The sequence below is a fragment of the Anopheles cruzii genome, chromosome 3 (assembly GCF_943734635.1).
Source record: "Anopheles cruzii chromosome 3, idAnoCruzAS_RS32_06, whole genome shotgun sequence".
In the NCBI taxonomy this organism is placed as follows: domain Eukaryota; kingdom Metazoa; phylum Arthropoda; class Insecta; order Diptera; family Culicidae; genus Anopheles; species Anopheles cruzii.
The window spans coordinates 75,329,130-75,346,116 of NC_069145.1; the positions used below are offsets into that span (position 1 = coordinate 75,329,130).

General features: G+C 46.5%; 4 protein-coding genes and 1 pseudogene across 4 annotated transcripts; 2 read left to right on the forward strand and 3 right to left on the reverse strand.

Annotated features, from left to right (window-relative positions):
• Positions 1 to 988: 988 nt before the first annotated feature.
• LOC128270994 (uncharacterized) lies at positions 989 to 1,700 on the reverse strand (annotated as a pseudogene).
• A 4,043-nt stretch (positions 1,701 to 5,743) lies between these two features.
• Positions 5,744 to 8,376, forward strand: LOC128271649 (FAS-associated factor 2). Its single transcript, XM_053009260.1, has 2 exons — positions 5,744 to 7,197; positions 7,276 to 8,376. The coding sequence occupies exons 1-2, from the start codon at positions 6,049 to 6,051 to the stop codon at positions 7,456 to 7,458; spliced, it is 1,332 nt and encodes a 443-aa protein (XP_052865220.1). The 5' UTR covers positions 5,744 to 6,048; the 3' UTR covers positions 7,459 to 8,376.
• LOC128271650 (protein C10) lies at positions 8,276 to 9,027 on the reverse strand. The gene has a single exon (XM_053009262.1). The coding sequence runs from the start codon at positions 9,018 to 9,020 to the stop codon at positions 8,670 to 8,672; it is 351 nt and encodes a 116-aa protein (XP_052865222.1). The 5' UTR covers positions 9,021 to 9,027; the 3' UTR covers positions 8,276 to 8,669.
• A 339-nt stretch (positions 9,028 to 9,366) lies between these two features.
• On the forward strand, positions 9,367 to 11,302 carry LOC128275623 (MTRF1L release factor glutamine methyltransferase). The gene is made up of 3 exons (XM_053014186.1): positions 9,367 to 9,989; positions 10,055 to 10,591; positions 10,733 to 11,302. The coding sequence occupies exons 1-2, from the start codon at positions 9,429 to 9,431 to the stop codon at positions 10,514 to 10,516; spliced, it is 1,023 nt and encodes a 340-aa protein (XP_052870146.1). The 5' UTR covers positions 9,367 to 9,428; the 3' UTR covers positions 10,517 to 10,591; positions 10,733 to 11,302.
• Positions 10,588 to 15,248, reverse strand: LOC128270995 (histone-lysine N-methyltransferase eggless). The gene is made up of 10 exons (XM_053008424.1): positions 15,178 to 15,248; positions 14,764 to 15,114; positions 14,319 to 14,689; positions 14,128 to 14,251; positions 13,915 to 14,058; positions 13,596 to 13,852; positions 11,465 to 13,511; positions 11,319 to 11,375; positions 10,971 to 11,134; positions 10,588 to 10,902 (listed from the first exon to the last, which is right to left on the reverse strand). The coding sequence occupies exons 1-10, from the start codon at positions 15,236 to 15,238 to the stop codon at positions 10,696 to 10,698; spliced, it is 3,783 nt and encodes a 1,260-aa protein (XP_052864384.1). The 5' UTR covers positions 15,239 to 15,248; the 3' UTR covers positions 10,588 to 10,695.
• Positions 15,249 to 16,987: the final 1,739 nt, after the last annotated feature.

The following is a 16,987-nucleotide window of genomic DNA, read 5'->3' on the forward strand; positions in this document are numbered from 1 at the left end:
CGGTGTTTGAACGTTGATTGCAGATTGCATCGACTTTTTATTCAGTTTCGTTGGCCAGACAATTTTACCGCAGCTAATGTTAATAATTTGAGTAGCAGTTCAAAAGCCTGGATTAGTCAAATAATAGCAAATGCATTTTGCATCGCGATTGAAACGATGACTCGTAACTTTCACCGAAAAGCACGACAGTCATTAAATCAGCTGCGGGCACGCTAGTATTAGAAGCTACAAATGTGGCTAATCATGCTGCATCTGTACATCGCTGAAAGTTTGCCGGGTAGGAAGTGTAGTGTATTAGAACAATGATAACGTTTTTTCCTGCCTTTCGATCCGCGGAGTATAGCGGATAGCAGTAGTGTCTCGAAAAAATTCTCACGTGCTCCAGTGTGAAGGGTCAATCATGATTTTGATCGGTCAAATACTTGCAGTGATGAAAGAGTAACTGTGCTGCGTAACAGTGCTTTTGATCACGCATGATCACTAGGTTCGTACTTACTAGTTCAGGTACTAGATTCTCATTGGTTTTTGCTCATATCTCTGTACTAAGTTTCGGCTAGTCTTACATCTCGTCAATCGTTTTCATATCTGTTAGCAGAGCGTGGTTTTGCGGGAAAGGAGTAACGGGAAATGGGAAGGGAAGCTGATCGGATACGTCACCAGAAAGTCCTCTGAAACGGCCCGAATCGAGAAATAAGTGTGAAATGAGACGTGGCTAGTGACATATTTATATCAATTTTAAGTTTTTATTATTACGTAAAAGCAACGGAGAAATCAAGGGGATAAAAAACAATCAAACATGCGACTTCGATCTAAAACAAAAGAGTAAATATGAAGTAATGTTTCTACATAAGCTTAAACTTGCACAGTTACTGGAAAAGTTAAATTTAACGCTATAAATCCTTTTCCTTTTGTGGCAACGTTGTCTTCGCTATATCCAGTTTTCTATGTTCCATCAAAGAAAATGTTTTGTGAGCTTGTGCTAACAAACTTATTGGATCACATCGAAGTCCATTTCGCAGCATCCACGTACGTTCAAGGTTTCCACACTTGTTCCGGGAATGTGGAACATCATACGGACCCGATAAGTACCCTCACCCATCGCCACGTATTGGTCCAGATATTTAATTTTCATAACCGCCGTATCCAGGTTGAACCGTCCCTGTATTGATCGTAGAAAAAAAAGGTAATTGGCCGGTTGAGGGAAAACTATCTCGCCACTAAGCGCACCACACATACCGTAACTCGCCCACAACGGTCGCCATCTATCATGGCGCTTGCCAGCATAAACCACGGGCCACTATCATCGCTGTGAAATCGATCGCAGTGCATGGGTTCGATATGTTCCCTGGGATTCTCGAGACACGTTACCGAGTTTTGTAACGGGCATTTATAGGTCGTAATGATCAGTTCCCAGTCCACGTGGTCCGAAGATTCACGCACTTCATATTCCGCGTGCAGTGTGTTGCAGACTCCGTCCGCATCGCGATCATATCTAACAGTTTCCACGGAGATCGGGACGGATTCGTAGGGCAGATTTACATCTTGGCAGTTGGAAAACATCGTCATGTTGATTCTCTATGAATATCAGCAGTCGCAGCGGTCAGCAATTGCAAAATGGAATGGCGCTCAATACTTACCATCGAATCCACTCGGTGAGTAAATGCCACTACCACGAAGTAAATTACCAACGAGTAGTACATTCTGTTACGAGCAAGCGACATCTTGCGAACGGTGTTTGAACGTTGATTGAAGATTGCATCGACTTTTTATTCAGTTTCGTTGACCAGACAATTTGCACCGCAGCTAATTTGAGTACCAGTTCAAAAGCCTGGATTAGTCAAATAACAGCAAATGCATTTTGCATTGTGATTGAAACGATGACTCGTAACTTTCACCGAAAAGCACGACAGTCATTAAATCAGCCGCGGGCACGCTAGTATTAGAAGCTACAAATGTGGCTAATCATGCTGCATCTGTACATCGCTGAAAGTTTGCCGGGTAGGAAGTGTAGTGTATTAGAACAATGATAACGTTTTTTCCTGCCTTTCGATCCGCGGAGTATAGCGGATAGCAGTAGTGTCTCGAAAAAATTCTCACGTGCTCCAGTGTGAAGGGTCAATCATGATTTTGATCGGTCAAATACTTGCAGTGATGAAAGAGTAACTGTGCTGCGTAACAGTGCTTTTGATCACGCATGATCACTAGGTTCGTACTTACTAGTTCAGGTACTAGATTCTCATTGGTTTTTGCTCATATCTCTGTACTAAGTTTCGGCTAGTCTTACATCTCGTCAATCGTTTTCATATCTGTTAGCAGAGCGTGGTTTTGCGGGAAAGGAGTAACGGGAAATGGGATGGGAAGGGAAGCTGATCGGATACGTCACCAGGAAGTCCTCTGAAACGGCCCGAATCGAGAAATAAGTGTGAAATGAGACGTGGCTAGTGACATATTTATATCAATTTTAAGTTTTTATTATTACGTAAAAGCAACGGAGAAATCAAGGGGATAAAAAAACAATCAAACATGCGACTTCGATCTAAAACAAAAGAGTAAATATGAAGCAATGTTTCTACATAAGCTTAAACTTGCACAGTTACTGGAAAAGTTAAATTTAACGCTATAAATCCTTTTCCTTTTGTGGCAACGTTGTCTTCGCTATATCCAGTTTTCTATGTTCCATCAAAGAAAATGTTTTGTGAGCAATCACTTTTATTGTACTGATTCAAACAAATGCTATTGATTCTTTTTATGAATTTTTGAATGCCGTGATAGTGCAGATAATGAATGGAACGCTTTCCTGCAGATTCTACACTTAAACGGCTTTTCATCGGTATGAGTGCGAACGTGATTTTTGAATGTGGACAACTGTGCAAACTTGGACGGACAATGCGGACACTGATGATGTTGATCCTTGTTGTGGATTTTCTTATGTCGAGCCAGATTGCTTGAAAACCTAAATGTTTGATCACATAATTCACACACAAACGGCTTTTCACCGGTATGAGTGCGAATGTGATCGTTTATGTAGGGTAACTGTGCAAACTTGGACGAACAATGCGGGCACTGATGGTATTCGTCCTTGTTGTGAATTTTCTTATGTCGAGCCAGATTGCTTAAAGAACTGAATGTTTGATCACATATTTCACACACAAACGGCTTTTCACCGGTATGAGTGCGAATGTGATCGTTTAAGTAAGATAACCGTGGAAACTTGGACGGACAATGCGGACACTGATGATATTGGTCCTTGTTGTGAATTTTCGAATGAAGTGATAGTGCAGATAATGAATGGAACGTTTTCTTACAAATTTTACACACATAAGGCTTTTCACCAGAATGAATGCGAATGTGATTTTTTAAATTGGATAACTGTGCAAACTTGGACGGACAATGCGGACACTGATGTTGTTGGTCCTTGTTGTGGATTTTCTTATGTTCTGCCAGATTGCTTGAAAACCTGAATGCTTGGTCACATACTTCACACACAAACGGCTTTTCAAGAGTGTGAGTGCGGATGTGAATCTTTAAATCTGAAGAAACAGCAAATTTGGAAGGGCAATGCGGGCACTTATGATCCTTGTTGTGACGCACAGAATGCTTCCGCAGAAGTTTGGATGATCTGAAGGATCTGTCACAGATTTTACACGCATAAGGCATTTCGTTGGTGTGTGTCCGGATGTGAATCTTCAACTTGCTTGAATGAATATAAGTTGCTGAACAATGAGAGCAATGGTGCTTTTGCTTATTGCGAGGACTTTTCCTGTGATCTCGTTGATCACTCCGACGTTTATACGAGCGCAACCGCTGTAGCGTTTTGTTTTGATCGTTTTTACGTTTCCGGCCAACTTTGAGGTGTTTTCCGGCATCGACGGCAGCGATTTCGTTTCGAATTGTTTCTAATGCTGAATCATTAACACACGTATTAGTTGTCACAGGGCGATCTTCTTGATCCTGGCAGATCAATTCTGTAGGATTAACCCCTTGATCACTCCGACGTTTATACGAGCGCAACCGACGTAGCGTTTTCTCTTGATCGTTTTTACGTTTTCGACCACCTTTGAGGTGTTTTCCGGCATCGATGGCAGCAATTCCGTTTCGAATTGATTCTGATGCCGGATCATTAATACACGTGTTAGTTGTCACAGAGGGATCTTCTCGGCAGATCAGTTCTGAAGGACTTGTTTGGAGGTTATCCTGTTCATCGACATCGTCATTCTCCAATTTGATCGGAAATGGATTTTCCTCTGCTTCGAACAAATCATCAGCTTGGTTGCCACAACATTCATGTGTCCCATTTACGTGAGGAACTGCGCAACTCCTCTGAACCGCATCGTTCGCTACATCCGGTGCGGTAACTTCAGTTTTGATTAATAGTTCTGTACCAACCGTTTGTTCAGCAGAGTGGCCAAGATGGTCGTTACTGATGTCTGCCTCGTTCTTCACTGTGGTTTGCTTTTCGGTAAATCGATTGACCAGTGCAATGTTTTCGTTGCATCGCCAGCGAAACGTATACATCTTATCCAAGCGCGATTCGCACTTCGTGCACAAAAACGTCGGAACTCCAGGTAATGTATCGGCCTGTAAAAATATGAGTCTCATAGAACAGTCTTTCTTGTGGAACAGGTTCAGATGTTTGTTTTATTAATCGTCCTACCTGAAAACCGGTACAATCGAAGAGTAGTTGAAGCTTGTATTGTCCGGATTCGTCGTTCGGTAGGGGCTCTAAATCGTCACACGCCGCCAAGCACCATCGGCATGTTTTGGGGGTTCTGGAAAATAATGTGCCGTTATACCTTTTATTATGCATCAAACACCAACTTACTCAACACCATTCTTCTTCTTGATAAATGCCGAAGGTTTCATTTTCACTGCAATCGTCTAGTTCTGTGCAGAAATTTTCTAAATTCGTCCACGTTGGATTTGTTTTCTATTCTGCGGTGAGTTTTGACAGTCTCGGTTCCGTTACTCGGTCTAATTACGTCATCACAGGAACTCACGAGCAGTTTATAAACTGTAATTGACGGGTAGCTTCGAAGTCACTCAATCTTCTAGGGAATTCAAAATATAATCATCGGCTAAACTCGATAAAATGGACAGATTTTATATGAAGCCAACACAGAATTGTTGAATGGTTAAAACTGAACGAGTGGTCCGACTAATTCAAACAGTCGTTGCGTCGTCACGAGTTCTACGATTTTCTTCGACCTACGTATAACAGCTTGTAGACGTAGAACAAATTCTGTTCTACGAACATATCGTGTCATCGTTTCCATCGTTTTCATCGTTTTGCTGTCACAGCAGCGCTCAGCGGATGAGAAAGTGAGAGAGGGAGAGCGCAGGCCCAGAACCACGCTGGCCAGAGTGAGCAGAAAGATGGTGCTGTCAGTGGGTTACAATTTCTAAATCATCAACTACACACAAAAAGAAAAAGACGGCCCAGTTCGCCAGTTTGCACCGCGTAGCAGCAGTGCAGCAAAAAACATTTCTATATCCGGTTCTTTATTGTTTGCAAAACTTTTCCCAGATACGAACCACGGCACCGGTTGAAGCTTTTCAAAACTAAGCAAGCGGATTCCGAACGGGCAGAAAGATCTGCTCGCCGCTGAGGCTTCAACTTGCCCTCTGAGTTAAGCCCACGAGAACTAATCGTGGCGGAAGAATCGAAACCAGTCTCGTCACCCGATATTCCGGGACCGAACCCGAGAAGGATACCAAATTACGTAAGGAAAGTTGTACTATTCTTCTTCGTAGCACCGGACAGTGTCGAAGGAACGATCGACGAACCCTGCTAACTTGTTGATGGGTGGTGCACACGATTGTGGCAGCGGTGGCGTTAAGCAACGTGCTGATTAAAGCACCCACTATTCGTTTAGAAAGTCATCGAAACTCGATTCCACCATACCGCCACCGGAAACGCCGATACCGAAACAAATCGCCTAAAGGTACAAAGAAACAACCGAATTACGACAGCGGCGTTGGAGCAGGTGCAAAACACGGATTTCCTCGGAACTAGCCACGGTGTGACAAACCCGCCGATTCGCTCGCACCATGGATAACGATGGCTTGTCGAACGAGCAAACGGAAAAAGTCCTACAGTTCCAGGACATAACCGGTCTGGACGATATGAACGTTTGCCGTGACATTCTGATACGGCACCAGTGGGACTTGGAGGTAGCATTCCAGGAGCATTTGAACATCCGCGAAGGTCGGCCCTCCGCTTACGCGACGGAATCTCGAGCACCCGCCGTCGTCAATGATCGGTTCCTGCAGCACGTTTTCTCCAGCGTCCGGGCCAACAATTCGCCGCCTCCGAACGGGATCGGGGGGCTGATAGGGTATATGTTTAACTATATCGTCAACTTCTGGTACAGTGCCCTTTCGTCGCTGGTGTCGACATTTGTGGGCCTCTTCCGCGACCAGGAAAGCATTCCGGCCGATCCGCTCGGCGATGTGCTGCGGTTCATTCAGACGTACAATGAAAAGTACCCGGAGCATCCGGTGTTCTACCAGGGCACCTACTCGCAGGCCCTGAACGATGCCAAGAACGAGCTGCGCTTTCTGCTAGTCTATCTGCATTCCGAAGCCACCGCCGAGGCAACGGCCTTCTGCCGGGGTGCCCTGGCCGACCCGGAGGTGACCGAGTTCGTCAACCGGCGAATGCTGTTCTGGGCCTGTGATATGGCCTCGCACGAGGGCAAGCGGGTGGCCGCCACGCTCAGCGTTCGCACGCACCCCACACTGCTCATCATCGGTATGCGCGCCAGCAAGATGATCATCATGGGCAGGCTAGAGGGCGATTGCTCGGCCGAAGAGCTCATCCGGCGCATGGACACGGTTGTGGCGGACAACGAGGTGTGGCTGAGCCAGGCGCGCCAGGATCGGCTGGAACGTGACTTAACGCAAACGTTGCGCCAGCAGCAGGACGAAGCGTACGAGCGGTCGCTGCAGGCCGATCAGGAGAAACAGCGACGAAAACAGCTCGAACAGGACGAGGCCAGGCGCATTCAGGAGGCGATCGAAGCGGAGCGACGGGCGGAACAGCAGCGGAAGGAAGACATCGAACGGCTGAAGCTGGAACTGGCCGACCAAGTGCCTTCGGAACCGGAAGCCGGCGCGCAGGACTCGATCAGCATAGTTTTCAAGCTTCCGAGCGGTTTGCGGCTGGAGAGACGATTTCACAATACCGACACAATGACGGTGGGTAGCGACGCGAAGAAATGTGGTGCCCATTTGGCGGTTCCTTTTCATGCCCGATTCCCGTTTCCACTTTCGCAGGATATTTACAACTTTATCTTCTGCCACCCTAACGCGCCGGATTGCTTCGAAATAACGACAATCTATCCGAAGCGCGCGCTAGAGTGTGTTCCGCAGGCACCCGGCGAAGGTCCCGGTCCAACGTTACTGCAGTCGGGGCTGAAAAACCGGGAAGTGCTATTCGTGGCCGATCTGGACGCGTAGTTTGGTAGGGCCTTTCTCAAATCTAGCTGCAACTAACTGTGACCACCTTCGGGATGGTTGCACTCGATGCCGTGCATCTTTTTGATTTGTTTTTAATTTCCACACCAAAAGAAGCACAATCTATCCGCACCAAGACCGTTTGTCTCTGCACTCCTGTTGAAATGTGTTTGGCGCCGAAGGCCCTTCCACGGAGACCGAACTCAACACTGGTGCCTGCATGCGACATAGGTACAGCTCGTATCTCAAACCAACCCCCTTTCCCCCCCGAATGCCTTAAGTTAGGACCGATTCTGTGTTCGACCATGTCCACTACCAGTGTGAGAAAGTGTGAGACACAGCACTTCAGTAAACTATCAGAGCAGGGACCCGGCGAAGTGCGGAAGTTGTGCGTAAGAGGAATCGATTTTAGACCGCCGCCTCCCCCCGGCAGCATTAATGTGGCAATCGCGAAGAAAGGCATAGCAGTGCACTACCAAATCGAAGTACTTGTGAATACTTACTTTCATTCTTCGCATAAATGAATATATTTACTGCATAAAACCGTTGTACAATCGAAAGCGACGAGAATTAAGAACAGCGTAGCGCGGCCACGAAACCGTTGTAAACGAATCGGCCAGCGTGTTGGGGCTGGTCGTTTTTTTCTTTATGTGTGAATTAAACCTTCAATTGAATGTACCGAGTGTTTCAATACTGTCTGTACTGTCTGGTTCCTCAAAGTGGACGTTCCTTGGGATAACGTTGATCATGGCCCGGGCTACTGAAAATCGAATGTGTTTTTACGGTGCTTCACAAAAAATGAGATCGTTTGAAATGCGTTGTAGACTACATTCAATTTATTAATTTGCAATTATAATGTAAATAAGTTCTATTGTATAATTCTGAAGCTTCCACGCGAGAGGCTTATAGAGTATGGTAAAAGCAGATGAAACAGTAAAAGAGTTTTAATACTACACAATACGTTTGTCCAATTGTTTCCCTTCTTCTAGCCCTAAAGCATGACTACTTTCACTCCCAAGCCCTATCTACAGCCGGAGAGACACAGGGGGCAGTGCATTGTTGTTGCTCGTGATGTATTTGGCCGGCGTTTTCGATTGAATCCTTTAAATGGCTTTATCTATTTGTGTAACTTAGGGTTCAGTCTTACTTAAAATGCAAAATCACGCCCGCATAACGCCGCAATTTTTTGTTGGCCACCAAGAGGTCCGTCTTTCCTAGATCAGTATATCGTTCGTACTGTTGATGTTGATCGGAGGTAGATAGATCGAGCGGATCTGAGCCCGCAAACGTGCAATTTCCACATCCTCGCGCTCGAACTCTCGTATGATTTGCTCAAACTGCACGAGCCCTTCGCGGCTGCCCGGAAATCCGTAGTCCTTGATCACGCTGATCTGGATTTGCATCACCAGCGGAAAAACGAGCTGCATCATTTTGATCATCTCCTTACCCGAGTTGGCTTTCGCTTCGCCGAGTTTCTTTGAGTTTTCCGGCAGGGTCACCGTTTTCAGAATGTCCACGAGGATCGTTTTGCCCGTCTCGGCGTTAAAGTTCGAAAGATAGGCCATGACCACCAAAAATGCTGCCGCACGGGTTGTTATTTAGTTATTTGGGCTTGGTTTCGACGACGACGCACGCCCTTTGCGTTGTTTACGTTTACGGAACGGAACCGTGCGCCCAGCTTAAGAGAAATGGCCGAGCAACTACTTTCACTTGAGAAACACCTACCCATGACCTTTCAAGACGTTCTTTATTGTTACCTAATTAGCAACGTTACGAAATTTGGGTTTTAATCTATAAAAGCGTCCGAATCCGCCAAAATGTTGCAAGGATTGCTAGGACGAATGATGATCGAAACACTAACTGGCAACCACTGGCGATGGTGCTGTCAGCTGGGAAACAAATCGGATCGATTGCACGATGTGAATACTCGTTGTGGCCGTGAATTTCTGCGTAATTTCTGCGTCGACACCGCAATGATATCGTCCACATCGCGTGCTGCCGCACGTTTACGTGCGACGCTTTGTGCTTCGAGACTCCAGCCCGTCTACACGACGGAACCTTCGAAGGCGTTCTACAGCAACGGCAGTGGTGGCCCCGTAGCGGCACAAACCGGGAAGGTCCCGACAACGGTTCGTGCGGCGCAGGAGAAATGGACACAGCGTTTCCAATCGGAAAACATTCCCGAACCGGAAACGTCGATCACGAACATTATAGCGCACGTGCTGCAGCTCTCGGGGCCGGCCGAAGTGGATCATCACCACGGTTCTCCGCTCGACGAAGGACAAATTTCGAAGATTGAGGAACTTTGCCAGTGTCGACTGGCTCGTATGCCCCTTCAGTACATTATCCGCGAGTGGGATTTCCGTGATTTGACGCTGAAAATGGTCCCACCTGTGTTTATACCGCGCCCGGAAACGGAGGAACTTGTCGAACTGATCCTGCAGCAGATGGACACGCAGAGGGAAACGTTTTTTCTCGAGATCGGCTGCGGAACCGGCGCCATAACCCTTTCACTTTTGAAGCACGCCCCAAAGGTAGCAAATACTGATGCCTGCATCCGCACGTGGTACTAACCGTTGCCATTTCGTTTGTCCTACAGTCTTCGGCGATCGCGATCGACCAGAACCGGTTGGCTTGTGAGCTGACGCAGGAAAATGCGGCCTCGCTTGGGCTTCTGGAACGGTTGCGTATATTCAAGCACAAGTTGATTAACGATCTTCCGGTGGAGCTGACAGATGAAAAGTTTGGCATGATTGTCAGCAACCCACCGTACATTCCGTCGGTGCTGATTCCGACACTCGAGCCTGAGGTGAAAGTTTACGAAGATTTACGCGCCCTCGATGGTGGCAGCGATGGACTCACTGTGATAAAGGCGATCCTAAGGTTAGCGGCAAAGCATCTGGTCAAAGACGGCATACTGTGGCTAGAAGTGGACTGTTCCCATCCGCCGGTAATCGAAGAGTTTCTCGCCAAACATGGCCAGCAGATGGAGCTGCGCTTCGTTGCGTCGTACAAGGATCTTTTCCAAAAAGATCGATTCGTTGAGATAGTCAAATGTTAGGAAGTAGGGCCCTGGCAACAACCTACACACGATCACGTGTGGTTATTACCACTAGCAGAAACGTATGCTGGGCTGGTAAGTGGGAAAGTCTTTATTCAAAGCTGAATTGTATTTCTTTTCTACTAACGCCATTATTGTTTCTAACGCTCTAGACAATCGTTTCCATAGAATGTTTGAACTTAAAGTAAACGTTTACGACATTCTTTTTCTCCGCAGTGACAGTACAGCACCTTTCCGGGCACGGATCCTATGTCGTAGTTGTAGTTCCACGTTAGCTCCGAACCGGCCTTTATGGATTTGTCGGCGAAAAACGCTACCCACGGAAACCGTACGTCATGCGTGTCGACGAATACATTCTGCACGAAGAGGTTCGGTGAACAGGAATGCTACGGTAAAGGGAATGCCAAAGTTGAGACCGGCGATGACCAGCGAATTGATGCCGTATTAAGCTTACATTGAAGTACCGTCCCAGATTACCCGATTTCTTCGCATCCATGATGTAAATTGCTTCATTTGCACCGAAATAGCTGCGAAGTGGTTTCTTTTCGTCTCCATTTTGGCCCAGGCGATCCCCCCGGGACATCTCGGTTCGTGGCATGAAGTTCATTGGTTCGCGCACTGCAACAAAAAAAAAACAATAACGGTAGGAAAACGCTCTAAGTCCCTAAACGCCTTAAGGAATGCAATAATACATCCGTAGCTGTAATAGAAACATTGTTAAAGCCAATCTGCGAGAGGGCACGTTTCGTTTTATGAAAAAAATATAGAAATTCCAGTGGAAAACTCGCCATCCCGTACACACCTCGATTCTTGCCTGTTGCTTCTGGCTCGCTGCTATCGGGCGTATCGTCAAGAGCTACTGTCGTCGTCGTGGTGGGGATACGTGATTGCATGAAAAATAGAAATATTAAAAGAATTACAGTGGAAAACTCGCCATCTCGTACACACCTCGATTCTCGCCTGTTGCTTCTGGCTCGCTGCTATCCGGCGTGTCGTCAAGAGATACTGTCGTCGTCGTCGTCGTGGTTTTGCGGGGTCTCAGCTGAGATCGCGTTGTGACCGCACGATTGGAGGGTGTGCTGTTGATAGTGAAATCTTCATCAGAGTCTTCCTTCGAATTAGTAACTTCCAGCTCGTCTTCTGGCGAAGAGTTTGATTCCTCGTAGTCCCCGTCGTTTGATTCGGGTTCCATCTCCGAAACGTCACTTTCGTAGCCCTCCTTCGCGTTCTCAACCGTTTCGATGTAGTCCAGGTCGGCAAAGTACTCGTCGCCCCCTATGTCCTCGGCGCAGATCATATTGCCGGTGTCCTCGGTGATAAGATGGCCCGAGTAGTGGCAAATGAAACTGCCCTTCGGTATGTCGTTTAGGCAGCGGATGCCCCAGCCTCGGTTGTTCGTTCTGAAGATCTGTAGCTTGTTGAGCAGTGGATGCTGCACGACCCGGTTGAGGCAGTTCTTTTTGCACTTGCATCGCGAGTTGCACTCGTAGATTCCGGTGAGTACCGGTTCTGGCAAGCGTTTGTAGATGTAGCCGATTGAGTCGATCGGTTGCTTCGGATTCAAAAACCGCGCCCCAGTTATCGTCAACTGCCAGCACTGGCACTTGCTCTTGTCGAAGCAATCGTCCTCGCAATCACAGCAAGACATAAACTCCGGGTTCAGGTTCAGGTTGACGCCCTCGGTGGGAATGCGGTTAACCGAGTAGTCGCACGGTGGCGGTTTGGTGTCGTCGAAAGCGTTCACACACGAAACCGGTGTATACTCGAGACCATTCGATAGATCCGGTATTTTGACCACCATCTGTTTCATGCGGTACTCCGCCAGTACGCGTATTTCGGGATCGAAATCGAAGTTGTCTACGTTCAGCTTGGCCTTCGTGCGGCGCAAGTAGCGGTGCACCTCGTCCATGGACCGCAGACGGCGACCGCACGGAGCCCGATAAACAACGATCGATTTTCTGTTCCGTATTGTGCAGAGCTGGCGCTCCCAGCCGCATAGGAGGGGATGGCCCAAGAAACTGTAAACCCGCAAGTCGTATGTGGTTTCGTACAAACAGGACCGATTGCACGTGTGTGGTGTGTAGCGTTTCGGTTCTGGGAACCGCGTGGAAGGGAAGGTCGAGACCGTTCCTTCGGGTTTATCATTATCACAGTAGATAATGTTCTGGTTCATGTACCGTGGGCGGGTGACCGTCGCGTCGGCAACGTTTGTACTTGTTGTCTGCTTTGCTCCGTCTTCCTCTCGCCCCGCCAATACCTCGTTTTTGGACATAAGTTCCTTTTTGACCTTTTCCTTCTGAACAACCTTTTCTTCCTCCTTATCATCGTCGATCGTAATAATGTACTCTATCGATGGCTCGTTTCGTTTCTGAAGCTTGGAAAACTTTGCGTTCCGTTGCTGCCGCGGGTTTTCTGTGAAGTACATTTTTTCGAGCCGCCTCGATCCACGGTAAATCCATTCCGTGTGGTTCATGCCTTGAAACTGTAGCTTAATCAAGCTGCAATCGATTTCCACAACCGTAGTTGCGTGCCACTTCCCGTTCAACTCCGTTCGCAAACGTTGGCCTGGCTTAACCTGCACCATTACCCGCATAGCGGTATAGTTTTCCAGATAGGTTTTGATGAAATTCCGCGAAAGTTCAGCGACATCGTCCCAAACATTCTCCGACTGCTCACACACAACCCGGACGTCTTCTTGGTTTATGTACTGTGCGTACCCGTCATCGTAGAAAACCAGATACCGGTAGTTATTGGCGAGCCCAACAGGTTCGGCCACTATGCCGGCGTAGAAGGAATCTTTGCCCCGGTGTCTAGAGTCCGTGCCATCCGATTTGTCCCGTGATCGGATTTTAGCGATCACGCGTGTACCGGTCTGAAGCTTCACATCGGGCGCATCGAGGTAGGCGAGATGTGTGGCCGAATGTAGCTTCAGATTGAACGTTGTGTTGGAAGGACGCACGGACTCGGGAGGAAACTGTACCCAGAAGGCATAGCCCTAGACACACGCACACACAACCATAAAAGATTTACTTATTAGTGTAGCTGTCTTCATCCGTACTGAACAGGTCCCGCTACTTACGTGTGATTCCAGGACCTTTTTGACGACTGAACATTTTTGCCATATTCCTGGCAGCTTTTCAGTGAGCCCGTAGTAGGTTTGCTTGGATTCGGGGGCCGGGCGACGAAGCATAATCATTTGTTCTTCACCGTTGATTATGTGAAGATCGGGCAGTAACCTGGTCTCGTATCTTTGTTTCGACGAGTAAAGATCCCTAAATATCGTGTCTACACTTCTTTGCAGGTCTCTCAGCTCGGTCTCCATCTTTTCGGTCGCAACTGTGGGCTCAAGGAAGTTATGTATATCCTATCTATTCAAAAGGACATCCGAAGGATCTTACTTTTGTTCTTTTCAATGTTCTTCTTCATCGCTGACATGGTCCAGTTCACCTGTTTGTCGGCCCGAGTATTCTTGAGTGTTGCGCCCAGCACATTCATCAATTCCGATTCCATAAACGAAATTATGTTTTCAGGCACCGGTGCTTCTGTAATGTTCACACATAATTCAAATAGCAAAATGTCCGCAATTTCCTTTTCCTGTTTCTCAGCCCTACCATTGCCTTGAAAGATTTCTTTTTCGTCCTCTTCATCGCTGCTGTCAGATATTTCCACAAACTCCTTCGCCTTCCTAATGGACTTCGCCAACGGCTGGTGATCGAGCATCATGGAGCACAAAGTCTGAAAACATGATCGTATAGGCCGTGAAAATCTAATTGTGAACATAACATTTGTTACCGAACCACACCTCATAGTGATGCACGCAACTTTCAAAGCAATCGTTGCACACGTACGGTTTACGTTTTTTCTTCGAAGTATCGTAGAACTTCATTGCAAACATAGTTGCTGGAATAAATTCAGTGCAAAGTTTGGGACACTCCGTATTGCAGCATTCGAAAGTTGCAGTTTCGGTGATCTCTTTTTCTTTGACCGTGCCGTTTGAATCATTTGTGGACTTCTCCACATCTGGTTCAGCTACTTTTTCCACATTGGCGATGTCATGGGCTTCTTTAACGGTATCTTCCTCCGGTGCCGGTATGTCAACTTCTTTATCTACATCTTCCGGTTTGTCTGTGTCGTTTGCTACAATGCTACTTTGTTCATCGTCTTTGCCATTTTCTGTAATACAGCAAAAGTCAGTGCGGGCCATTTCTATTCAAGTGCTTTTAAAAAACTTTGTACACTTCTATTACCATTTGTACTTTCGCCGATCAAGTCAAGTTCCTCCGTTTGGACACAAGGTTTGTCTGCCGGTTGTGCCCTGTCATGGCCATCTGCGAGCTGTGCGGCTTCGTTTTCCGATGTCTTTTCAGCGTTGGGGTTATCGGGAACGTTTTTTCGAACAGTTTCATCTTGCGCTGGTGGAGTTGCCCTTGGAGACGCAACGGATTCAGATGGTGGGTTGGACTTGGATGTTTGGGAAGCGTCCTTGTCGTCATCGTCTATCAGAATTACATCATCTCTCCGTTCCATGGTCGTTAAAGAAGCTTCCGAAAGTTCACATTGTTCGTCTTGCTTCGTCTGAGCATTCGTCTTAGGTGACTCTGAAATTGAGTGACCGAGTGAGCCACACAGAAATTACGATTGTTACCAGCGAATGTTCTTACCGTCTGTAGGTGTAGGGCATTTTGGTTCCATTGTGTTCGATTTGGTAGTATTTTCCAACATTGAAGGGACATTTTCTTCGGTTTTGCTAGTTTCTGTCTCCTCATCGGATTCTAATAGAATGGTGCTCACATCCAACTCCTTATCACGAACTGCACTGTCCGCGCCGGTTTCGGAATCCATTTCTTTTCTAATCTTTGCCAGTTTGCTATTTTGGTTGTGTAAAAATGAAAGTTAAAGGAATCGCACGAGATTTTATCGCCGCTCGCACGCAGAAAGAATATCACAAGCCAAACCATCGGCAAAACAACATCATCAAACGGCAACTCTGACAGCTGTTGTAAGCACGCCCGGTGAAAGTTCTAAGCATTACTAATGTTATCAATCGCGAGGCTGCGTTTTTGGAATGTGTTTGGATGTGGGTTTCTGATATAGCATTTTAAACGATATTTTGAAATGATAATAGATATAATTTGTTGAACAAACAAAATTACTGTTAGCCCTGAGTTCTTGACATCTCTGTGAAAATTACTTGGGTGGGTTAAGAACTTTAGATTTCAGCTTGTATGGTAACATTAAAGCCCCGTTTACACGTAGCGATATATCGCAGCAATGCCTTGTATGAAACCAATTGCCACGATATATCGCTACGTGTAGACAGCAAAAAAGGAACAAATTGCTTGTATACGACCAGATTGGCAGATCAAAAAAATTGAATGCGCCGAGCATCAATTTCGGTCCAATCTCCATACATGTGTGCGTGTGCTGACGGTGGATATACATGTGTGCGTGTATTGATGGCGGTTTGGCATGTTGTTTTGAATGTTTTAAAGCAAAAGTTTAACGTGAGAATAATTGCCTCGCTTTAAAAGCCATTCTCTTGACCACCGTGACCGATTAGTACTCTTGGTACGTTCTATTTTTTGCTTTGTAACCGAAACGCACAATCCAAAGGCAGACAAGCACAGTGTTTCTTCCATAGCTGTTTCCATGACACTGAGATCTGCGATTGCAAATCTCAACGATACATCGTGGCGTGTAGACGCTCCACCTTGGCTGCGATATATCGCTACGAATAATGGATACAAGGGATTGCTGCGATATATCGCAACGTGTAAACGGCCCTTGACAGCTGTTGTAAGCACGCCCGGTGAAAGTTCTAATCACGAGGCTGCGTTTTTGGAATGTGTTTGGATGTGGGTTTCTGATATAGCATTTTCAACGATACTAGGTGTGTGCGTTGAGAAGTGAAATATTTTAACACACAAAAAATGTTTCTAAAATTTTTATGCAAATTTCTTTTTTATTCGAAGTATGTGCCATCGTTAGCTATACATTTTTCCTATCTCTCTGCTTAATCATGGATTCCCAGACGAAAGAATGCTTCGACTTTTTAAGTAAACTAATTAGTCATCCAATTTCGACTTCCTCGTGGAAAAACGAAGGGCTGCTCAGCCAATACGTGTCCCATCGATGAAAATGAATGATATTCGGAAAGAACCAAGTCTGGTGAATAACGCGGGGAGGGATAGCAGCTCCCATCCAACTGATTTGATAGTATCCTGAAACATTTTTGTTTTTTGGAGCGCCTGGTGCTTGTTGCCACGGGCCACCAGGCGTCTCCATTGAAGCCCACTAGAATTGCATTTTGGTCGTTTTTCGATCAATGCATGGTTCAAATTGATCATTTGTTGTCAGTAGCGATCGGAATTAACGTTTCCATCAGGTTTTAGGAGCTTGTGAAACACCACACCTTTCTGGTCCCATCAGAAAGTCCGTTTTTTGGAGTCCTTCGACGCTTTTTTTTGTTAA

What these genes read in the sequence shown, in the direction of transcription:
- LOC128271649 (XM_053009260.1), top strand. Translation starts at nt 6,049, where the DNA reads ATGGATAACGATGGCTTGTCGAACGAGCAAACGGAAAAAGTCCTACAG. An exon ending in ACAATACCGACACAATGACG is followed by an intron (nt 7,198 to 7,275) that starts GTGGGTAGCGAC and finishes CCACTTTCGCAG; the next exon opens with GATATTTACAACTTTATCTT.
- LOC128271650 (XM_053009262.1), bottom strand. Translation starts at nt 9,020, where the DNA reads ATGGCCTATCTTTCGAACTTTAACGCCGAGACGGGCAAAACGATCCTC.
- LOC128270995 (XM_053008424.1), bottom strand. Translation starts at nt 15,238, where the DNA reads ATGTTGGAAAATACTACCAAATCGAACACAATGGAACCAAAATGCCCT. An exon ending in AGAAATCTTTCAAGGCAATG is followed by an intron (nt 14,059 to 14,127) that starts GTAGGGCTGAGA and finishes TGAACATTACAG; the next exon opens with AAGCACCGGTGCCTGAAAAC. An exon ending in ATCTGGGACGGTACTTCAAT is followed by an intron (nt 10,903 to 10,970) that starts GTAAGCTTAATA and finishes CCTTTACCGTAG; the next exon opens with CATTCCTGTTCACCGAACCT.
- LOC128275623 (XM_053014186.1), top strand. Translation starts at nt 9,429, where the DNA reads ATGATATCGTCCACATCGCGTGCTGCCGCACGTTTACGTGCGACGCTT. An exon ending in TTTTGAAGCACGCCCCAAAG is followed by an intron (nt 9,990 to 10,054) that starts GTAGCAAATACT and finishes TTTGTCCTACAG; the next exon opens with TCTTCGGCGATCGCGATCGA.